Source organism: Pteropus medius, unplaced genomic scaffold, assembly GCF_902729225.1.
Source record: "Pteropus medius unplaced genomic scaffold, Ma_sr-lr_union100, whole genome shotgun sequence".
NCBI classification, from domain to species: Eukaryota; Metazoa; Chordata; class Mammalia; order Chiroptera; family Pteropodidae; genus Pteropus; species Pteropus medius.
Window position 1 is genome coordinate 18,276,958 of NW_024344378.1, and position 20,571 is coordinate 18,297,528.

Here is a 20,571-nt window from a genome sequence, read left to right on the forward strand (position 1 = left end):
CTGGACTCCCATAAACTTGAAACCACCCTAGTCAATATAACATGTCCCTCCATGTCAAGAAACTAACCTTAAAATAGGAAACGGCCACAATCATCCCTAGCAGAATACAGGGGCCCCCTGCCATCTCCGATCCTAGCGCATAGTTATCAGGCCATCAGAAAACTTATACAGGGTTGTCCTGCCTGAACTTCAGGGGGCGGCTGGACATGTTATCGGGAAGATCCCTGAGTACCTGATACTCAATATTTATTCAATGAATCAATGAACAAATAAATCAGTGAATTAGCCTATCAATACAGCCACCCAGTCAGCCAGAGAACTTTGCTCAGACCAGCCCACCTGCCCAGTTCCCTTCTCAAAAATACCTTTCCCACAGTTTTCCCTGAGACTAGGACTTCCCTTTGAAGAATGGGAATCTGGACTACTCATCTTGGTATGCAACGGGCACCACACTGCCTTATTCCCAGGTGCTTTGGAGTTTGGCGTCGCTCATTGTCCCAGTGACCATTTATTGATTTCTACCCGGCATGCCTGGCACTGTGTGAGGTGGTTTCCTTGCCAGCACCATAGGGGAGCCTGCCCTGTGCTTTTGTGTACTCCAGTCTAGTTTCCCACCTCCCAGGGCTAAGTTTAGGGCTGAACACACAGTAGGTCTCAATATTGTCAACATGTCAGTTCTGCCCGCCTTGATCTATAGAGTCAGTGGATCTCAATCAAAGCCCTAGCGAGTTATTTTGTGGATATCAACAAACTGATTCTGAAGTGTGTATGGAGAGATCAAAGACTCAGAATAACCAACACGATATTGGAGAACAAATTTGGAGGACTGAGACCACCCAACTTCCAGATGTATTATAAAGCTACAGCAATCAAGACTGTGTGGAATTGGTGAAATAATAAATAAATATAGATCAACAGAACAGAGCGGAGAACCCAGAAATAAACCTATATAAAAATAGTCAACTGATCTTTGACAGGAGCAGAGGCAATACAATGGAGCAAAGATAGTCTCTTCAACAAATGGTTTATGACCAACTGGACATCCACATGCAAAATCATTAATCTAGACACAGACCTTACACCTTTCGCAAAAATTAACTCGAAACAGATCACAGCCCTCAATGTAAAATGCAAAACCATAAAACTCCTGGAAGATAACATAGGAGAAAATCCAGATGGCCTTGGGTTTGTCAATGACTTTTTAGAAACAACACCAAAGGCGTGAACCATAAAAGCAAGAGTTGATAAGCTGAGATTCGTTAAAATTACACTTTTCCGCTCTGTGAATGACACTATCAAGAGAATAAGAAGACAAACCACAGACTGGGAGAAAATATTTTCGAAAGGCATATCTGATAAAAAAATTTTTCCAAAATATACAAAGAACTCTTAAAACTCAACAATAAGAAAACAAACAACCTGATTTCGAAAATGAGCCAAAGACCTTAATAGACACCTCACCAAAGAAGATATGCAGATGAAAAATAAGCATAGGAACAAATGCTCCACATCATATGTCTTCAGGGAATTGCAACTCAAAACAACAGCGAGATATCACTACACACTTATTAGAATGGCAAAAATCCAAAACACTGACAACACAAAATGCTAGTGAGGATGTGGAGCAACAGGAACTCTCCAGTAAGAATATAAAATAGTACGGCCACTTTGGAATACAGTTTGGTAGTTTCTTACAAAACTAAACATTGTCTTACCATAAGATCCAGTGATTGGGCTCCTTAATATTTACCCAAAGGAAGTCAAAACTTATGTTTACACAAAAACCTGCACATGGATATTTATAGCAGATGTTTTTTATAATTGCCAAAATTTGGAAGCCACCAAGAATCCCTTTAGTAGGTGAATGGATAAATTATATACATCCATACGATGGAATAGTATTTGGTGCTAAAAAGAAATGAGCTATCAAGCCATAAAGAGACATGGAGGAAACTTAAATGCATAGAACTAAGTGAAAGAAACCCATCTGAAAAGGCTACTTACTGTATGATTCCAACCATATGACATTCTGGAAAAGGCAAAACTATGGACATAAAAATAATAAAAAGATCATTGAGCAAGCGGCCCTGGAATGGTCAAGGGACGCTGGACTCCTTCAAAGTCACTATACAAGTTTCCCAGACACGGATACTCATGGTCCTTATTCTGGTGTTGGGCATTTTCCTTTCTGTGTCTTGCAGAGACCTCCACCTGTCCTTTTAGGGGCAAACTTAGGAATGCTAGACCTCAGGTCTGGATTTTTATTTATGGGCACGATAGGCCCAGGACTTAGGCCTATGGGTTTTCTAAAGGATTGAAAAAAACATTATGGCTCCAAATTATGACAGGAAAAAATTTTAATCACAATTAATAAGTGGTATTTACCTGCCTACAAAACTTAATGTTGTGTCAACATCATTAATCGTTAAACGAGTACTCAAAGATTTCATTGTATTTAAAAACAATTGCAGGTTTTTCTCACTTGGCAAGAAATACAGCACATGCATGATTGCTTAGAAATAAAACCAGTTGTAAATTCAATGAGTTACTTGTAGTCCAATGATTCAAAAAGCCAAATTTATAAAACATTATTTCAAAATGTTCAAGGCAGGAAAATTATGTTTAATGCGGGACGTAGTATATTTTAGTATATTTGACCTGACAAGGTTGGGCTCTAAAGATAACAGTTTGGGAGTCTATGAAGATCTTACAATTGGTCCTGGATGTAGGGGCTGCCTCGTAGAGGGTAAGTCTGTCTGTGGAGCAGAGGAAGGGGCCAAGGTTCCCCCTCCCTGCACAGCCATCACCTGCTCTACCTTGCAATGTAATTAGCCCTGCTTGAGTAAGAGCCTACACTGGCCTGGCCCTGTGTGGTGCCGGATGTCCCCAGGAAAGCCTGCAGGCATTCTTCAAACATTATCCTCTCGACTAGAATGCATGCCCATATGAAGCAGTTTCCCAAAATGTGATCAATTAATGACCTTCATCAGATTTGATTAAACCAGAATCCCTTGGGGGTGATGCCTAGGAATGTGCATTTTATTTACCATCTGCTCTTTCCCCCTGTAGATGATTCTAATGCATGCTAAGTTTGAGAATCATTAGTATAGAGTGCAGGTGCACCCTAAGAGAAGGGCAAGATAATCCTTTTGTAAAAATAGACTTCATTTTTTAGAGCAGTTTTAGGCTCACAGCAAAACTAGGTGGAAGTACAGAGGTATATTTCCCGTATACCCCCTGTCTCCACACATGCATAGACTCCTCCATTATCAATACCCCTCACCAGAGTGGTATATTTGTTACAGTTGATAAACCTACACTGATATATCGTTATCACCCAGAGCCTGTAGTTTACATTAGGGTTCACTCTTGGTGTACAGTCTATGTGTTGGGACAAATGTAAAATGTCATATATCTACCATATGGTCATGTTTCGTGGTCCCAAGAATCCTCTTTGCTCTTCCTATTCATCCTTCTCTGCCTCCAGCTTCTGGCAACCACTGTGACGGGCGACATTTATGGAGTACTTAGTTCTATGTACTGGGCATTGATCTAAACACTGTATTAATTCATTTAAACCTGGTAACAACCCTGTGAGGTAGGTACTATCATTATTGTTGTTGTTGTTGTTGTTGTTATTTTTTTATTATCATCATCTTCATTTTACAAATGAAAATCCTGAAGCTTAGGGAAGCTAAGACACTTGCCTAGGAGCTGATAAGTGGAGCACCGAAGTACAGTCTGGGTCCAAACCCCTGCGATGTTGCACCTGCCCCAGGGTGAGATTTCTTCAAGTATCCAGCCTGAGGAAGACACAGGCGAGGTGTCTTCACTGAGCTCCTGAACCAGCCTTTCCTACCTAAGAGACCCTTAAAACTCCCAGGGCCTTTGGCTCAGCTCTCTGGAAGTTAGCCAAGGAGCACACAGCCACTAACGGCCATGAAACAGACTTAAAATAACAAAACTGAAATCAAAGTAAAATGCTCAACGTGATGGTAGTACCCCAGCATCCTTTTTCTCTGGTAGATATTTTAAATGACCTTTACCTGGCAGAAAAGCCCTTCTAAGAATGTTACAAAGACCAGAGAATCACAAAGGAAAAGCATAATAAATATGACTACATAAAAAATTTAAAACTTCATGGCAAAAGTTGTAAGACAAATAGGAGTCAGGAAACACATCTCCACCAAGCCGATAGCCTTCAGTCACTTCAAATGCCCTTCATCCCCAGACCCAGAATAGGAAACAGACATTTGTCCGTTACTGCTGTCACTGTAACATCTCGCTTCCACCTTTCCCAAGAGAAGTGCCAGAGGCATTCGCTTGGTCCGACCTTCACCCAAAGGCGCCTCGGGGGGGGCCTCTCTTCCCAGTGAGGGTAGCTTGTGGAAAGTTTTCTCAGCAGAGCGAGCGCCCCTGTGTGTGCCACCCTTCTTCCCCGAGCCTTTCCTCTCGTCCCTCGCGATTTCTCTCTCCAGCCACCACTAGGTAGCGCTAGAACTCCACTAGAATCCCCTTCCTCTCTGGCAAACTTTTGAGGAGGGGCTCAAGTCAATCAAAACCCCTTAAAAATGTTTACAGATTGCTCTTTTCCTCTTTCATAATGGAAAGAGTTGGGGTTGGGGGGAGAGATATTCTCATAGGTTTCATTAACTGCTTCCTCAAACTTAAGCTAAGTCGAGGTGCTCTTCAGAGCTCTCCAGTTCACCCTGAGATGCCCTTTGTCAGTGTCTGGTCCCGGACGTGGACACCTGTGTGCACTCAGCACCACCACATCGCCTGCCCCTCTGGAGATGTCCACTGAACATGTGGCCAGAACCTAAGGATGTGTGGCCAATAACAGGGGTGCGTCTAGCTTGGCTCTCTGAGCACCCGATTACCTTCAGAGTTGGGACTTGCCACGCCCAGCCCAGCACTCCCCACGGCAAACATCTCTACATCTATTCCACCATGGTAGACGGCCTCAGAGCTCTCACGAGTCGGTGCACGTTAGCAACGAGGGAAAGGAAACCCTGGAGTCACTCTAACTTTGGTGTTTATGGAGTAGAAGTGGAATTCAGAAAATCCAGCTGGATGGGTGCTCCTCCCCCCAGAGCAACTCGCCTGTTTTTGCCCCCAAGTCTCCGCATTTGGCCCAACATCCAGTGTCCACCGTCACTCCGGTGGATCTCCACGCTGGAAAATCATCCCCCATCAGAAGAACCTTGAAACAACATCATTGCGGTTCTGTCAGGAAAATTAATGTTTATAGCTTGTTAGTCATGTGAAAACAAACAAAAAAAAGGTGAAAATATTAAAAAGCCAGGCTTATCTGTTTCCTCTTCTGAGAAAAGGAGTTAGAAATGTATTGTGACTCAAAGAAATTGTTCCACATTCTATAACCTGTGGGGTCAAAATCAAAAATTTAAGTATGGAAGAATGTTTAGGGTTGAATTTGGTTATTTTATTTTCTGGAAGTCATAATATTTTAATCTTATTTTAAAATAACATTTATCTATTATATATGGAAATATATTTTTTAAATTCATAAATCCACTACCCAGATAATCTTTGTTGATCTTTTTAAAATAAAATTCATATATATACATTGTTGGAAAAGTCAAACACACAGAAAGGTAGAAAATGGAAGAAAATAAAAGTTCCCATCCCCAACCACCCAATGGTGATAACTGTCCGCATTTCTTGTGTGTCCCTCCATCAAACTGTAGGCACAATACCAAAATTTTTACATGTTTATATCATTTTTACTTAGGAGGGATTATACTATGTACAGTGTACTAAACTGTGCTTTTTAAATTGTGTAATTGTTAGGTTAAAGGACGTGTGTATTTAAATATTTGCTTTAAATATATTGCCAAATTGTCCTAATTTGGCAAAATCCCTACAAATTTATACTCTAACCATCAGTGTATGAAAGTGGATATTTCCCTAAGCCTTCTTAAGGAGATTGATAATACACTGGGTAGTATCAATCTTTTAGTTTTTAACAACTTGGTGAATTTAAAAAGGCACCTGATTTAGATTGTATTTAATTGTGAATAAGGATTAGAACGTTTGCAGGATTTCTGATCACTTGTCTTTCTTTTTCTGTGACTAGCCAGTTCACATCCTTTGCCCATTTTTTTCAATAGGATTATTCAACTTTTGTATTGATTTACATTGATCCCTCTAAAAATTAGGGAAAATAGGCTTTCATGTGGCATGTGCATGGCAATGCCGTTTTCCAGTTTGTTATTTTTACTCGTTTATTGGTATTTTGCCCACGGAAGTCATGAAACCTTTTTTATCTGCCTTCTTCATATCTACTAAATTCTGTGTTCTCATCACAAAGGCCTTCTCTGGTTATAAATAAATTCTGATTATAAATAAAATGTTTTTTTCTTGTAGAATTTTTATGACCTTAATTTCTATGTTAATGTCTTTGAGCCATTTGGAATATACTTTGGTATAAAGAATGAGGTAAAGAGTCAGTTAAAGATTTTCCCAAATGGGTAGCCAGCTGTTCCAATGTCATGTGTTAGATAGCCCCTCCTTTCATTTTCATCCACTTTTCAGTCCTTTAGGGGTCACATGGCTCTATATAGTCACCAGAGTGGAGGCTGCATAAGTGTCACATTGTTTTCCCCCAGGCCTGCCAGAGACAGACCACAGAAGCCTGTCACCCAGAACCCACAGAAGCCCCTGTCTTCGGAGTTGAAGAGAGTCAAATCTCTCAGAGACAGAGAGGGCACCACTGCTCTGCTAGGCACGAGGGAACAATAGTCTCCCAGTCCTAAGAGAGAAGTGGAGCACGCATCCAATGTCCTCTTTTGGAAAGAAAAAGAAGAGAAAGAAAAACCTCAGGGGAGAGCATACTTACTATATAAAAAGAAGAGACAAAACCACACCTGTATTTCAAAGATACACACACTTATATAAACACTGCACACATGCATGCCACACACATGTCCACACATGCACCCACAAGTACACAGACACCCCATACACACACACACTACTTACACATCAGATACACTGAGTTTCTCCAGTAGGGGGCACCCAGTCCTAAAAAGCCCTCTCAGTCACAGGAACTCCAAGAATGGTGAAGTCATTGTTCTCAAATAACATGCAGATTCCTTTTAAAGGGAAAAAAATCTAGAAGACTTCTAAAAATATATCTGTGAGACCCCAATTATAGAAAAAAAAAAACAAGAAACTCAAGGCTTATTCTATAAAAATCTTCTGATTGCAAGTTCATACAAGTTTAAAAGTGCTGAAAAGATTTAAGTCATCATTAAAATGAAATGCGAATTTAAAAAATTTCCCCAGAATTGGAAGACCCTGCAGAACATAACTGCAAACCCCTGGGGTGGGGTAGGAGGTTGAGAAACTCTGGTTTAAGATATTATCACACAGCAGGTCTACAAGTTAATGTCTTTTGGTATATATTTTGGTATATGCTTACGCTCTTGCGCATAAGTAAAATAAGTCTTTCTCTTTTTCTTTCCTCTGTTTCTGCCTCTCCTGGTTCAGCTGGTCTGAACTCCAAGCAACAAAATGTGACAACCCCTTTCCCTTCACTTTTACTTTGTTCCTTAATCCCTTTGAGTTTTCCATTAAAAATATTTTATGACTTTTATTGGGCAATTTAAAAATTATTATTATAAAAGTAAACAATTTAGAAAATACAGAATTTTAAATGTGAAACCACCCCTCGCCCTGAGATAATATTTCCTTAAGTTGTGGTGGGCTTCCTTCTTGCTTTTTTCTTTTCCAGGAAAGACCTAGCAAAGGTCAGTACAGTCACACAGCAAACCACCCCCTATGGGGCCTCAGGCCCCAGGCTGACCTGAAAGCTCTGTCTCACCTGTCAGAGGTTGGAGCTATGCACAAGTTGGCCTGGGAGACCTTGTCCCAATTTCCTGTAGTGTTCTCCAAAAAGCAGTGTTTGTTCTTTTCTGGAGACTCCCTAGAAAAGGAGGCCGGGGGCCTTTAGTTCACCCTTCCCTCCTTGAGACTAGAATGAGCGAGAGGGGTGCTCAGGTTGAAAAGCATGGCCTTGAGCCAAGACAGTTTCCTTTCCTGTCAATAGGTCAGAGGGTGACTAAGGTTGGAGCCAGAGATGGATCCCAGCTACCTTCCTGGCTCTGTCCCTACCAGGTGTGCGACCTCTGCATAACGCTCAGCCTCTCCTGAAGAATGGGGTGGTAGTTCTCTGCTGCAGTAGGACCCTAGGAGAATGAATGGGCTTAAGGGTTTCTCCAAAATGGCCCGTCCTCTCCTTCCCACACTCACACTTGCGTGCTTCTGATGGCTCTCCTGGCCTTCTCTGGCTCCCTCTCCATTTTCCCTCACACAGGTAATCCTGTCTCATAGGACCCACACTAATTAGGTAAAATACAAATAATACATAAAAGCCAGATTTCTGTCTGCTGTTACCTTATCAGAGGTATAGACTGCACAGATAGGACATTTGCAAGACATATTTGAGATGGTTTGACTTAAAGTACAGGCAAAGTGGCTTACCCGAAATTCATTTTGCAGGTCCCAGGGGCCCCTCCAACAGCTGAGCTGTCATCCTTCAGAGAAGCTAAAACCAAGAAACAGTGAGAGACCTGTGTCATGAAGGTGAAGAGAAGGGACAGACGTCGCTCAGATGGAAGATCACACAGGCCAGCCGAGCCGCCCCTCCCGTGTACACTTAGTGTTTAATTAACAGTGCTTAGCAGTTCCCCCAAGGAACTCCAGGCAGGCCAGCTAGCATGTGTCCTTGTGGGACCTGAAAAAATCTGGAAGGCCACACACCTTTGCAGTGACAGGGAAAGTTCTGGGGAATTGCTGTGAGGGGGACATTTTCATGTACTCTATTTTTAAGTTTTTCGTAATTCTGTGTTTAATCCGGAAAAATTGGAGATATTTCCATTTTCTAAAAGTCGTTTGAAAATTTGGAAACAAGGGTGGTCAGGGCAGTGGCAGTCGTCCTGGCGAGCTCTATGGAGATGGCCAGTTAGAGGATGGGGAGGATTCAGGACACTTTCCTCCCATGCACCAGAGGGTTGGCGGGAAGCTACGTTCATGACCCTGAGGACCCAGCTTCCGAGGAAAGAACAACAGTGTTGATGTATGAGGTCAACTAAGGCCGTCACTCAGAGTCTAGGATTGCCAGCACGTCCAGGCCAGATGGAGCAGGGCTCAGTGGGGTCAAGGCCGTACCAGTCCCTGAGGTCTTCCTTATCTCAGGGGTGGCCCTAGCCTGGCAGCAAGGGAGCCAGAGGGATGAAGACTGAGGAAAAGCCTGAGTAGTTGGGGTCTGGATACCTCACCCACCCCCAGCCCTGGATGCTGCAGAGAACAATAAGGTGCAGGTCCAGGACCCTATCCAAGATGGGAGATCTAACTCCCACACCTAGGAAAGATTACTAACAGGCCGAGATGGCCTGTCCCAGGGCCAAATGGGACATCGAGGATCCCACAAAGCTGAGGTCACCAGGGATGACTTGGTGACCGGGTTGCCTCTTGAAGAACAGGTGGGAGGAAGGGACCTGGGTTTTCAGTGGGAAGGATGGTGTCAGCAAAGGTGTGGAGGTGGGAAGACACCTCTGGATACAGTTAGGAGGGCCTTGAATGCAAGTTACGGGGGCTGAAGGGAAAACCTCAGGGACTGGTATGGCCTCGACCCCACTGAGCCCTGCTCCATCTAGCCTGGACCTGCATTCCAGCCCCCCAAAACTGCTGGCCACAGCAGGCTGCTTCTCACCACCACATCTTTGCCTATTGGTATCCTCTGCCTGGGGGACCTTCCCCTTCCGTAATGCCTTTCATTGGCAAACACGGAAACATGGTTTAAACTCTTCTCAAGGGTCTTCTTTTTCAGAAAGCCTTGAAGCCTTAAGGTGCCCCTCCTGGTTCCTCCCAGCTTGAAAGCCAACCTGAACTCTCCCCTGGGCTTAGCTGAGTCGAGTCATAATTCTGCCCAAGAAAATAAAATTGGCTCCATCAGCATCTTGGCCTTACCACACCCAGAATTTGCCTGTCCCCTATGGGAAGCCCCGCCAGCTGTCAGGTTTCAGTATCCAAACCCCAAAGAGAGGAGAGAATGGGCTGGGGCGAGAAGCGGGGAGGGATGGAGAGACAGGGCAGGGCGCATTTGCCTAGAGTGCTTTGGGTTGGCTGGTCACAGCGCAGTGACTCATTCCCCCAGGGAGGAGGGGAGTGGTGCTGGAGGACAATTGGTCTGGGCAGGGGAGCCCTTTCGGAGAGAGCCTGCCTCTACCCTATATCCTTGGAGGTTGGGCTGAGAGCTGAACACCACCTCTTTCTGGTCTCCCAGGCCCTTGAAAGAAAAGAACCTCCTGTAGGCCTGGACTCACCCCCAGAGTGGCTTGGCATTGGCCAGGAAGGCAGCTGAAGCCTCACTGCCCCTCATCCACGGCCGCCCACCCACCCGGCAGGAGCCATGGATAAGTTCCGCATGCTCTTCCAGCACTTCCAGTCCAGCTCTGAGTCGGTGATGAACGGCATCTGCCTGCTGCTGGCTGCAGTCACAGTCAAGCTGTACTCCTCCTTCGACTTCAACTGTCCCTGCCTGGTGCGCTACAACGCCCTCTACGGCCTGGGCCTGCTGCTCACACCCCCCATCGCCCTTTTCCTCTGCGGCCTCCTAGCCAACCGGCAGTCCGTGCTGGTGGTCGAGGAGTGGCACCGGCCGGCAGGGCGCCGGAGGAAGGACCCAGGCATCATCAGGTGCGGTCCCACATCACCCGGTGACCCGCGGGCACTACCAGGGGCACCCAAACCCTGACCCTCCCCTACGGGCATTGCCAGCGGCTCCCCCAAATCCTGACCCTCCCCTGTGGGCATTGTCAGGGGCCCCCCACCCACCCACCCCCATAGGTACTGCCAGGTGACTAAGCCCCAGTGACCCCATGGGCATTGTCAGGGAGCCCACCCACCCACCCCCAGAAGCACTGTCAGGTGTGCCCCCTCCTTTCCCCAACTGGAACATCATCAGTTCACAGACACCCATTCGCAGTTTCCACCCTGGAAAGAGATATTTCTGTTCCTGTCATTTGTCAGCTTTTCATGGCCAGTGCTAGAGACACATGAATGATATAAGATTCCCAAGAAATACCCAGGTCACATCTGTCACACTGGCCATTGGTTATACCTCACCATATGCATGAAGGGCCATCGCATAACATGCATAGCCAGTTTCGCATGTAGTGGGAGACATGATTGGCTTAAAGTCTGCATCTCTCTCCCATATGTGCCCGAGGGCAGCTCCCAAGGGCAGTTTGTACCGCTGTGTCCTCTGTTCCTCTCACTTGCTGGGTGCCCTCCATCAAAATCAGTTGACACAGTTTAGCAATTTGTAGGTAATGCTCCCACGCCAACGCTGAGCACCAACTCGGTGCCACGCTCTGTGCCGAGTGCTGTATGTGCACAGCCTCCTAATTCTCACTTCCGTCCTGGGTCTGCTCCTCTGTGGGATCCATTTTCAAGGACGAGAGACCTGCAGCACAGAGAGGTTCAGTAACAGCGGAGCTAGGAAGAGGCAAGGCTCAGATTCAAGCACAGGTTTGTAGTGTCCTGGACAAAATACCTAAGTGCTCTAGACCTGTGGGTAAGAGGTGGCAGGAGGGGCTTGGTGGGTTTTAGCCCACTCATGATCTCTTCCTCTCTCCTAAGTTTTGATGTGAACAATTGAGATGTTCTCAAGGGTATGTAATGTAACTTCATGACGAGTCCTCAGTTTCACCTTCTAACCACATTGCCCCTATAGAAAATGCTGGAGCCACCCTGCCCTACGGCGTGTTTGTAACTCACCACTGGGTAAGCCATGAGCACGCACGCACACACACAGACACACACACACACACTGAGACATACACTACTTTATGTTTGTGTACAGTCCAAGTTAGAAAACCCCCTTCCCTTCCGGTGCCCAACAGCCTGTTTTGTGCTCCCCGGAGGCTCCATACTCCCTCCAGCCTCGCAGAGATGTATCGTGCACTGGGTGTGCCCTTGTCCTCTTCCTCTGGGATCCAGTGGGTACAGTTCCACTGGGCTCCTGTCCTGTGACCTACACCCAATCCATGCCACTTGAGTAGGTCAAGAGAGGCGCCCGGGGGCAGCCAGAGGGTGGGCCTCCTGGACGCCGGGGGAGGTGTTTGAGATGCTACCTCTGCGAGGGTTATTGGGCAGGGCTGTCTTGGTTTAGGCTCCCCTCAAAACCAGTCTCTGGGAAGAATGTGATAATGAGTACGTAACTGGGGCTCAGTCTTTCCGGGGACCCTCTGAGAGAGTAGGTAGGACACACCTCAGAATTGTCCCACTGAGGGTCAAGGAAGCTGGGGTATTTATCCACCAGGCCCCGTCCCTCTTGGGTCAAAGGTTGATTTGGGGGTTGTTAACTCTCCAGTGCTTCCAGCCTACCCCTCTGGGAGCAGAGACGCTTCCAAAGCCCTCAGGCAGAGCCACTCAAGTGGTTGAAGTGGTTAATGTTGGAGGCCCTCAGGCCTCCATTGAGTAGAAACTACCCTCCAAAGCCGTAGATGCCTCTGGATGGACAGGGCACCAACAGTGCCTGCTACAAGGCCTGGAGCAGGAAGGACACCAGCTCCCCAGTGTTCCAGTCGTGGGTCCCCCCGGAGCCCTCAGCCCTTCTTCCTCCCTGCCCTCCGCTTCTGGGAACTCTCCTGTGGGAGCTGCAATCATTCCTTTTACGTAACCACAGCTGGTATTCCCAGCCCTCCTGGGAAGTCCATCTTTGCATCTCCCCTATAGCCTTCCTACTGTAAGTGAAATCCGGCTGCCCTTGTGACGCTGGCCCCTCTTTCTTCTACTCTCAGGTATATGTGCTCCTCCGTGCTGCAGAGAGCACTGGCCGCCCCCCTCGTCTGGATCCTCCTGGCCCTCCTTGACGGGAAGTGCTTTGTGTGTGCTTTCAGCAGCTCTGTTGACCCCGAGAAGTTTCTGGACTTTGCCAACATGACCCCCAGCCAGGTGCAGCTCTTCTTGGCCAAGGTGCCCTGCAAGGAGGATGAGCTGGTCAGGGACAGTCCTGCTCGAAAGGCAGTGTCTCGCTACCTGCGGTGCCTGTCACAGGTAATTTGAAAGGTCCTCTTCTAACCTTTGCAAACATCCTGCATGGGTTCCAAGGGGTGAGAAAATACACATGACTTCCTTAGGCCCCTCCCACTGCTAGAGACACAACCAAGGAGCATGTGGTCCCTGGAGAGACCCGGAGCATTATCCATGTACAGGACAGTGTTGGGCCTTAGGAAGTGGGCACCTGGCCATCAGTGCTGACTCACGCCGGGGCAGAGACCAAGTGCCCACATCCTCTGGGAGTCAGCTCAGCCCATCCTCAAGAGTCTGGATGGCAGGAAAGCACTGGAGATATACTGCTCTGCCCAGTCCTTACACCATACACATATTCTTCCCACCTCTCAGAAATAATACGAATTACCCTTTATTGAGCTCTTATGTATCAGGCACTGTGTTAAGCATTTCATATGCATTACTTCATTTAATTCTTGGAATAACTTTATGAGGTGAATGTAGTCATTATCATCCCATTTTGCATACGAGGAGACTGAGGCTCCAAGAGTTTAGTTCACAAGGTCAAAGTCACACAGCTTGTAAAAGGCCAGGCAGAGATCTGAATACACGTCATAACTCCTGACCCTCTTGAACACCTCCCTACAATGCAGGTTCTGCCTAGATAGATGCCCAGCTCCCCACAGGGTGCCAACTCCATTATCCTGGGGGCAAAACTCAGCCCCACTTCCAGCCCAGACCCAAGATTCCACTACAACCACTTCCAGAGCCCCGGGCTGAGCTGTGCCTCTCAAAAAATATTTACATGAACCCACACATGCAGAGTATCACTGTGGCTATAGAGAATGAAAACATGGCCCCAGCCCTTTGGGGAGCCAAGACAGGCCCATAGTGCAGTGAAGAGAGGACCAGTGGTCAAGCCAGACTTAATTCTGCTTCAGACCCTGACCTTGGCCACATCACTCCCTCTCTAGGCCTCAGTTTCTCCTGCAAAATAAAGGCAGTTTTGGTCTCTTCCACCCTGGTGGTCCCTACAGACTTAAACACTCTAGGCTCTCACTAGTTCAGTGGGAAGAGTGTAGAAATTTCAGTGAGACCAGAGTTCGAGTCCTGACTCAGCTATAAGTTTATCAGACACATTTAATGCTCCTCACATATAAAATACTCGCACAGGTATTTTAAATTGGTGGTGATGGTGGTGGTGGTGTGGTGGTGGTGGTGGTGACTCTGTGAGAGGCCAAATGAGAGATAGTAAATCACATCTACCCATGATAAGAATTCATGTATGACTTTGTTCAGAGGAATGAATTCTCTGCTCCAGGTCCACACAGTTGCTCTGGTCTTAAGCAAGGCCTTGAAGAGACTATAGCTTTGCATGGGCGGAGAGGAGAAAGAGGAATCGGCCAAGTGTGGGCTCTAGACTTAGAGAACTACTTTCAGTTTTTCCTCCCTCTTGGCCTGGAACACTGTTTCCTATTCTTACCCTGTACAGCTGTTACTTATCTTTCAGGTCTCAACCTAAACCTCGCTGTTCCCTGAGCCCTCAAGCTCAGGTTGGGTGGATTCCCATGATTCCCTGTACATCCCTTAACACGGCACTCAGCCAATCATCACCTATTTAATTATTTCCTCCACCAACGTGTGAGAGAAAAGACTGGGTGCCCAGTGCATCCCCCAAAATATAGGATAAATGGATGCATAGATGGGATGGATAAAAATATGTGAGGATGACTAGATAAAAAAATGAAAGGAAGATGGATGGGTAGATGGGAGTGTGGGGAAGGCAAAACTTTACCTCTGCCCATCTTAGGATTTCAGCTGAGATGCTTACAAAAAGATTAACAAGAGGAAAACAGTTTATTAATGCATGCAGTGCACATCATGTAGGAGAAACCTAAACCAAAGAGCAACTCGAAGCAGCAGCTTAAATTCCTGCTTGTATGGAACATTCAACAAAGAGCAATACTTTTATAGAGAAATGGCAGGACAAAGGAAAGCAGCTTTAGGTTTCCAAGAGCAGAAACTATGGGAAGGTAAATACACAGGAGGAAACATGGAGTTTCTTACTCCCTACTAATAGAGTAAGGTTTGTTTGCACATTCCTCTGGTGCTGTCTCTGCGCTGATAAGAGTCTGTCTCCAGTAAAAGAAGAATTTATACCCTGCTTTTAGGCAGAAAAGGAAAGGGTAAAGAGAGGTTTTCCTGTTTGCTGCCTCATAATTGTCTTCAGCTCAAAATAATTTTATGTCAAAGAGGCATACTTTGGGGTGGCATACTTAGGAGAAAGGTTGAGAAAATGAATGGTGAGTGCATGGATGGTTGGATAGATCAACAGAAAGAAAGACGGGAGTATATGAACATGAATGGATGAGAGGATAGCTGGGGTAGGAGGGTGGGCGATGGACAGATGGAAGGATGGAAGGATGGTTGAGAGGATGGCTGGATAGGAAGATGATAGATATCTAGTCAGATGAGAGAATGGGTGACTGGATGGATGGATGGACGGATGGAATGGAGAGCTAGTTAGACAGATGAGTGGATGCAAGGATGAGAGAATGAATGAAAAGGAATCCGATGGATGGAGGTGGTTGGTGGATGGAGGACTAAAAGGAAAGATGAATAGATCTGAGGAAGGATGGGAGAGATAAGTAAAGAGAGAGACTGGAACTCCTTTGACACACGGTACACCACCCATGCCCTGCTCACACCCATCCTCGTGCTTCCCTCCTCTCCGCGCCAGGCCATTGGCTGGAGCATCACCCTGCTGCTGATTGTCGTAGCCTTCCTGGCCCGCTGCCTGAGACCTTGCTTCGACCAGACAGTCTTCCTGCAGCGCAGATACTGGAGCAATTACGTGGACCTGGAGCAGAAGCTCTTCGACGAGACGTGCTGTGAGCACGCGCGGGACTTCGCGCACCGCTGCGTGCTGCACTTCTTCGCCAGCATGCAGAACGAGATGCGGGCACGGGGACTGCAACGGGACATGGGCAGGGGTGCCGAGCCCCCAGAGCTTAATGAGCTCCCGAGCTTAGACACCGGAAGCGGGAAGGCCCACCTTCGCGCAGTCTCCAGCAGAGAGCAGGTGGACCATCTCCTGAGTACCTGGTACTCTAGCAAACCGCCACTAGACCTCACCGCATCCCCCGGGCTCTGCGGGGGTGGCCTCAACCACCGCGCCCCCACTCTGGACCCTAGCACCAGGCTGTCCCAACAAAATGACGTGTAGGGATTCCAGGAGTGTCCCCACGTGAAGTGCCCCTGCTGACCAGGGTCCGGGGAGCTCTCTAGGCTGTGAGGACCCCAAGGCGGGGCAGCCTTACCCTGTTGGCCCCCTTCCCCAAATAGCCCCTTCTCTGGCCTAGTTTCTGAATGTGGCCTCCAGTGTGCTCTAAAGCAGTGCTTCACAAACGAATGCGCTCATCATTCACTCTTGTGAAATGCAGGTTCTGATTCAGTACATCCAGAACTAGGTCCAAGACTGCATTTCTAACAATCTCTCAGATGATACTGCTGCTTCTGGTCAGTGGATCAAACTTTGAGTAGCAAGAGTCTAAATAGATCTGCGGTGGCTTCTGGATCCTAGATGTCCAGATGCTAAATAACCACAACAGATGTTTATATGGTGCTTACCATGTGCCAGGCATTGTTCTAACACACACACACACACACACACACACACACACACACACACACACACACTACATTTAACCTCATGATAACTTAATGCAGTAGAATGATTAATCACTCCATTTTTCAGAAGAGAAAACTGAAGCATAAAGAAGTTAAGTTGCCCCAGGTGACCCATGTAAGAGCTGAAATTTGATCACAGGAGGTCTGGCTCCAGAGTCTGCTCTGAGCTGCTGCATTAGTCGGCTCTCTAGGTGGTTTTGTGTATTTGTTTTCAGTACTCTGGTTGGGTTTCCGCTGCTTCCACCAGGGTTCTCTGAGTAAGCTCTAGCAAGCTCTGTTTGTCGGTTCCTCTTGAAAGTGCCTCTCGCTGGCTATTGTGTATGAATAGTTTTACATTTTCCTGTCCAGCGGATTTTTCTGTTTTCGAATGTCAAGGAGGCTGACCTTTTCAGCTCCCAACTTCCCAAGTCCCACCAATTCTGTTTCTAGCAGACCAACGCTAAGCAGCTCCGCCTGGTACAGCTCCCTTCGAGATGCAGCTCCTTCCTCAGCCCAGCCTTCTGCCCACCTCCATCTAGCAGGTGCTTCCTGCCTCACCTCTCCACTCACCACCTTCCCCACCACCTGCAGTCGGACCCCCTGAGCTCAGCATCTCTTTGTAAGGCTGCCTCCTTCCCTGGGCATTCCCAGAGGTATCTACTCAATGCCCTCAGCAAGAAGCTGGCACCCTGGTGAGCATTTCCCCAGGTGGGTGTACGAATCAGATCTGCAAATCAGGGTTGGGGAGGACCTAGACATCTCCATGCTGAACGAGCGCCCTAGGTAATTTGGTAAGTTTTGATGTGCAAAAACCTCTGGGCCAAGTGTGGGTGAAAACCTTTGAAATACCAGGGTCAGATCTTGCTGGGGGGGAGGGAGGGGGACAACTGCCACTCAATCTTTGGTGGCCCTAACAGGAAGGGGAAGATCTCGCCTGTGAGCTTCTCTGGGCCTCTCTTCCTCCCTGATGACTCACTCACCACACGCACGCGCGCGGGCACACACACACACACACACACACACATATTCCATCAGCAAAGCAATGGTAGACTCGGGTTCACCCTATGCTTTTCTGCTTGGGGCAGTGCAGGGGCCCCTGGATGCCCCCCTAGAGGTCAGCCCCTTTCATATCAGGCAATCTCTGCTCTCCTGGGCTCTTGTCAAGGGTCTTTGTAGAGCCAGACAATCCCTGCTACTCGACCTCCGCCTTCCCCCCCACCCCTGCCCTAGCACCTGCACCCCACCCTGCTGTGGTCAGGCCATGCAAATGTCAGAAATGGCACCGGGATGGAGCAAGATTTAGTCAAAGCGTTAGCAGGGATTGGGTGGGGAGGGAGTGGGGAGAGCTTGGAGATGGCCCAGTCAGCACAGGTGAGCTCCCAGCCTGGGGAAAAGAATCTCAGGGGCCCCACTTGGGGCTGGAAAAAAGCAGCATCTGGACCAGCAAAAAGCCACTGATTGCCATCAATACTCTCTCCTTCTTATACTGAGCACTTATAGAGCACCTACTGCCTAGGCAGCACCTACAGCCTATGCCAGGCAATAGGGACTATAGAATACACAGATGATATGGCCTACCCTCAAGGAGCTCACTGTCTAATAGCAAGACAGAGATGGATACAGAAATCATTATAAACCAAAGCAAAAGGTATAAGTGACATGATAGAGGCAAGCTATGTGCCATAGGGATTTAACACAGAGAATAATGGCTCCAAGCTGGGGGGTCAGAGAAAGCTTTGTTTGAGCGGGTCTCAAAGGACGGGGAGGGTTTTGACAAGTAAAGAAAGAGATAGGGTGGAGGCAGACCATCTCAAGGAGGAGACAGCAAGAACAAAAGCAAAGAGTTGGGAAAGGGGCAGTCATGTTTCATTTATTCACTCAACAAATATTGAGGGAATGCCTAGAGAGCCAGACAGCAGGACAGACACAGGCCTATCTTAATGGAGCTTCCAGTCTGGAGGGGAGATAAGACATGAGCTGGTGAACAACCAACCAGATGGAGGGATGCACAGTCCAGCTTAGCTAAAGTAAAGGACCTTGGCCAGAGGGCTTAGGAGCCCACTCCAGGTGAGTTTCACCAAGAGATGCTCCCTGAACCCCATATCCAGTGACACATTCTTGGGATCTTCTGCCCTTGGTGGCCCTTAAATATATCCCCATCCTCTTTAGCCCTAAATGATATGATTTCAGACCCCAAACCCTCTTTACCATTGTCCACACCACCATTTGTGCACATCGTGTGAGAGAGAGAGAGATGCCTAGAGCAGTGTATGACACCCACCTGGGAGAGAGGGACACGGGAAAGCAGCCATCGCGAGTGCCCAAGCTCGTTCTCCAAGACTCATCCAACTTTGGGTGATGGCCTTCCCGACCCCACCCTTCACACAGGGCCTCTCTTCTGAGAGACACAGTGGCCAGCTGAGCAAGGCAGAAATATACTAGCAGTGTGGACTTCCTCTTTATAAATCCTCTGTCTTGCACAGCCTGCTCAGCTACAGGTCTACATGAGGAGGGGAAGATGGCTGGAGCCTTGAGGGTTTAGCTCAGGATTTCGACTCTATCCGGCAAGCAGTTGGGGAAGAAAGGCAGTGCCTGCAGGCAAGGTCAGGAAGAGGGCTGATACTTGGGGTTCACCCTCATGGCAGTCACGCCTGAGCTGTAGGAATGGATAGGCCAGCAAGAGAGAGAGGCTTGAGTGAGAAGAGGGACCAAGACCTTTAGAGTTTTGGAGGCAGCAAAGGGGAGAAAGAGAAGCAATCACAAAGAATCCTGGAGAATGCCAGGGAGGAGTAAATTTCAAGACGGGGGAAGAATGAGCAATAAATCCAGTGCTTCAGAGAGAACCAGGAGGGGGAGGACTGAGAGGAACTCTGGGTTATTGGTAACTGCCCAGGGTAGTGGACCACTTGTGCAGGCGGCAGGTTCAGGCCAAGCGGATTGCTGGATCCATATAAACCTCTGGGCTCTACCCAAGGTTATAAAGGGAGGCTGAGAGGTTTGGTGCCTGCCCCAATTTAGGATATTTAGCATCCTTCTATGAGGAAGAGCACCAGGGCCCAAAGGCTATGATGGGAGTAGCAGAATCGTGTCCACACTAACATGCTTCCACTTAGACAGTCTCATAGAAGATGAGGGAGTTTCCTGCTGAAGGCTGAGCTCTGCCCAACAGTTTGAGACCAAATGAAATGACCACTCTTGCCTCTACTTGATCATCTCTAACAGGGGGAGGGCAGAAGGGGCTGTTGGATGGGGACAGTGTCCCTAAGGGTCTAGGGAAGAGCAATGAGAGATAGTCTGGGGAGGCAAATGTTGGCAGAGCAGATATGACATTGGTCTGCCAGTGGTCGTTGCCATGGCATGGAGCTTTGAACATGCACCAGCCCTGCCGGCCCACCCCTCTCCCCACCCCCACCCACATGAAGGAGGAGCTGCTCTTCATAGGACCCAACCTGGAAGCAAGCTCAGGGCCAGACTACCACGGGCTGTTTCCTATATGTGTCTGAATTCCTGCCTCCTCACAAATTTATCTAGGTCCAAGGTTTCCTTCTTCCCTCTATGCACTTCTCTGAATATTCATTAATTCATTATTTATTAATCGAGCATCTATGTACCAGTCACACTGTGCTCGGCATTGGAAACACAGCAGTGAACAAAACAGATGTGGATCTTCATCCTTTACTGTCCCATGGGAGCCCCAGATATTAAATAAACATACCCATTCAAAACAAATAATTAAATTTGTAATCAGTGCTGTGAATGGGGAGGTATATCCAGGGGGCTACGCAAGTCTGTATCGGCAGGACTTTTCTAAGCTGAGGGTTCGGGAACTTATCTAAAGAAGAGACCAACCACTAAGCTGAG

At 47.5% G+C, this 20,571-nt stretch overlaps 1 protein-coding gene across 1 annotated transcript; it reads left to right on the forward strand.

Moving 5' to 3' along the window:
- The first annotated feature begins 10,101 nt into the window (after window positions 1-10,101).
- Window positions 10,102-16,411, forward strand: CALHM3 (calcium homeostasis modulator 3). Its single transcript, XM_039872421.1, has 3 exons — window positions 10,102-10,722; window positions 12,831-13,086; window positions 15,782-16,411. The coding sequence occupies exons 1-3, from the start codon at window positions 10,436-10,438 to the stop codon at window positions 16,265-16,267; spliced, it is 1,029 nt and encodes a 342-aa protein (XP_039728355.1). The 5' UTR covers window positions 10,102-10,435; the 3' UTR covers window positions 16,268-16,411.
- The last annotated feature ends 4,160 nt before the right edge of the window (window positions 16,412-20,571 follow it).

Excerpts from the sequence above, each read along its gene's own strand:
- CALHM3 (XM_039872421.1), top strand. The coding sequence starts at position 10,436 with ATGGATAAGTTCCGCATGCTCTTCCAGCACTTCCAGTCCAGCTCTGAG. Across the intron at positions 10,723-12,830 it reads AAGGACCCAGGCATCATCAG|GTATATGTGCTCCTCCGTGC; the intron begins GTGCGGTCCCAC and ends TTCTACTCTCAG. Across the intron at positions 13,087-15,781 it reads ACCTGCGGTGCCTGTCACAG|GCCATTGGCTGGAGCATCAC; the intron begins GTAATTTGAAAG and ends TCTCCGCGCCAG.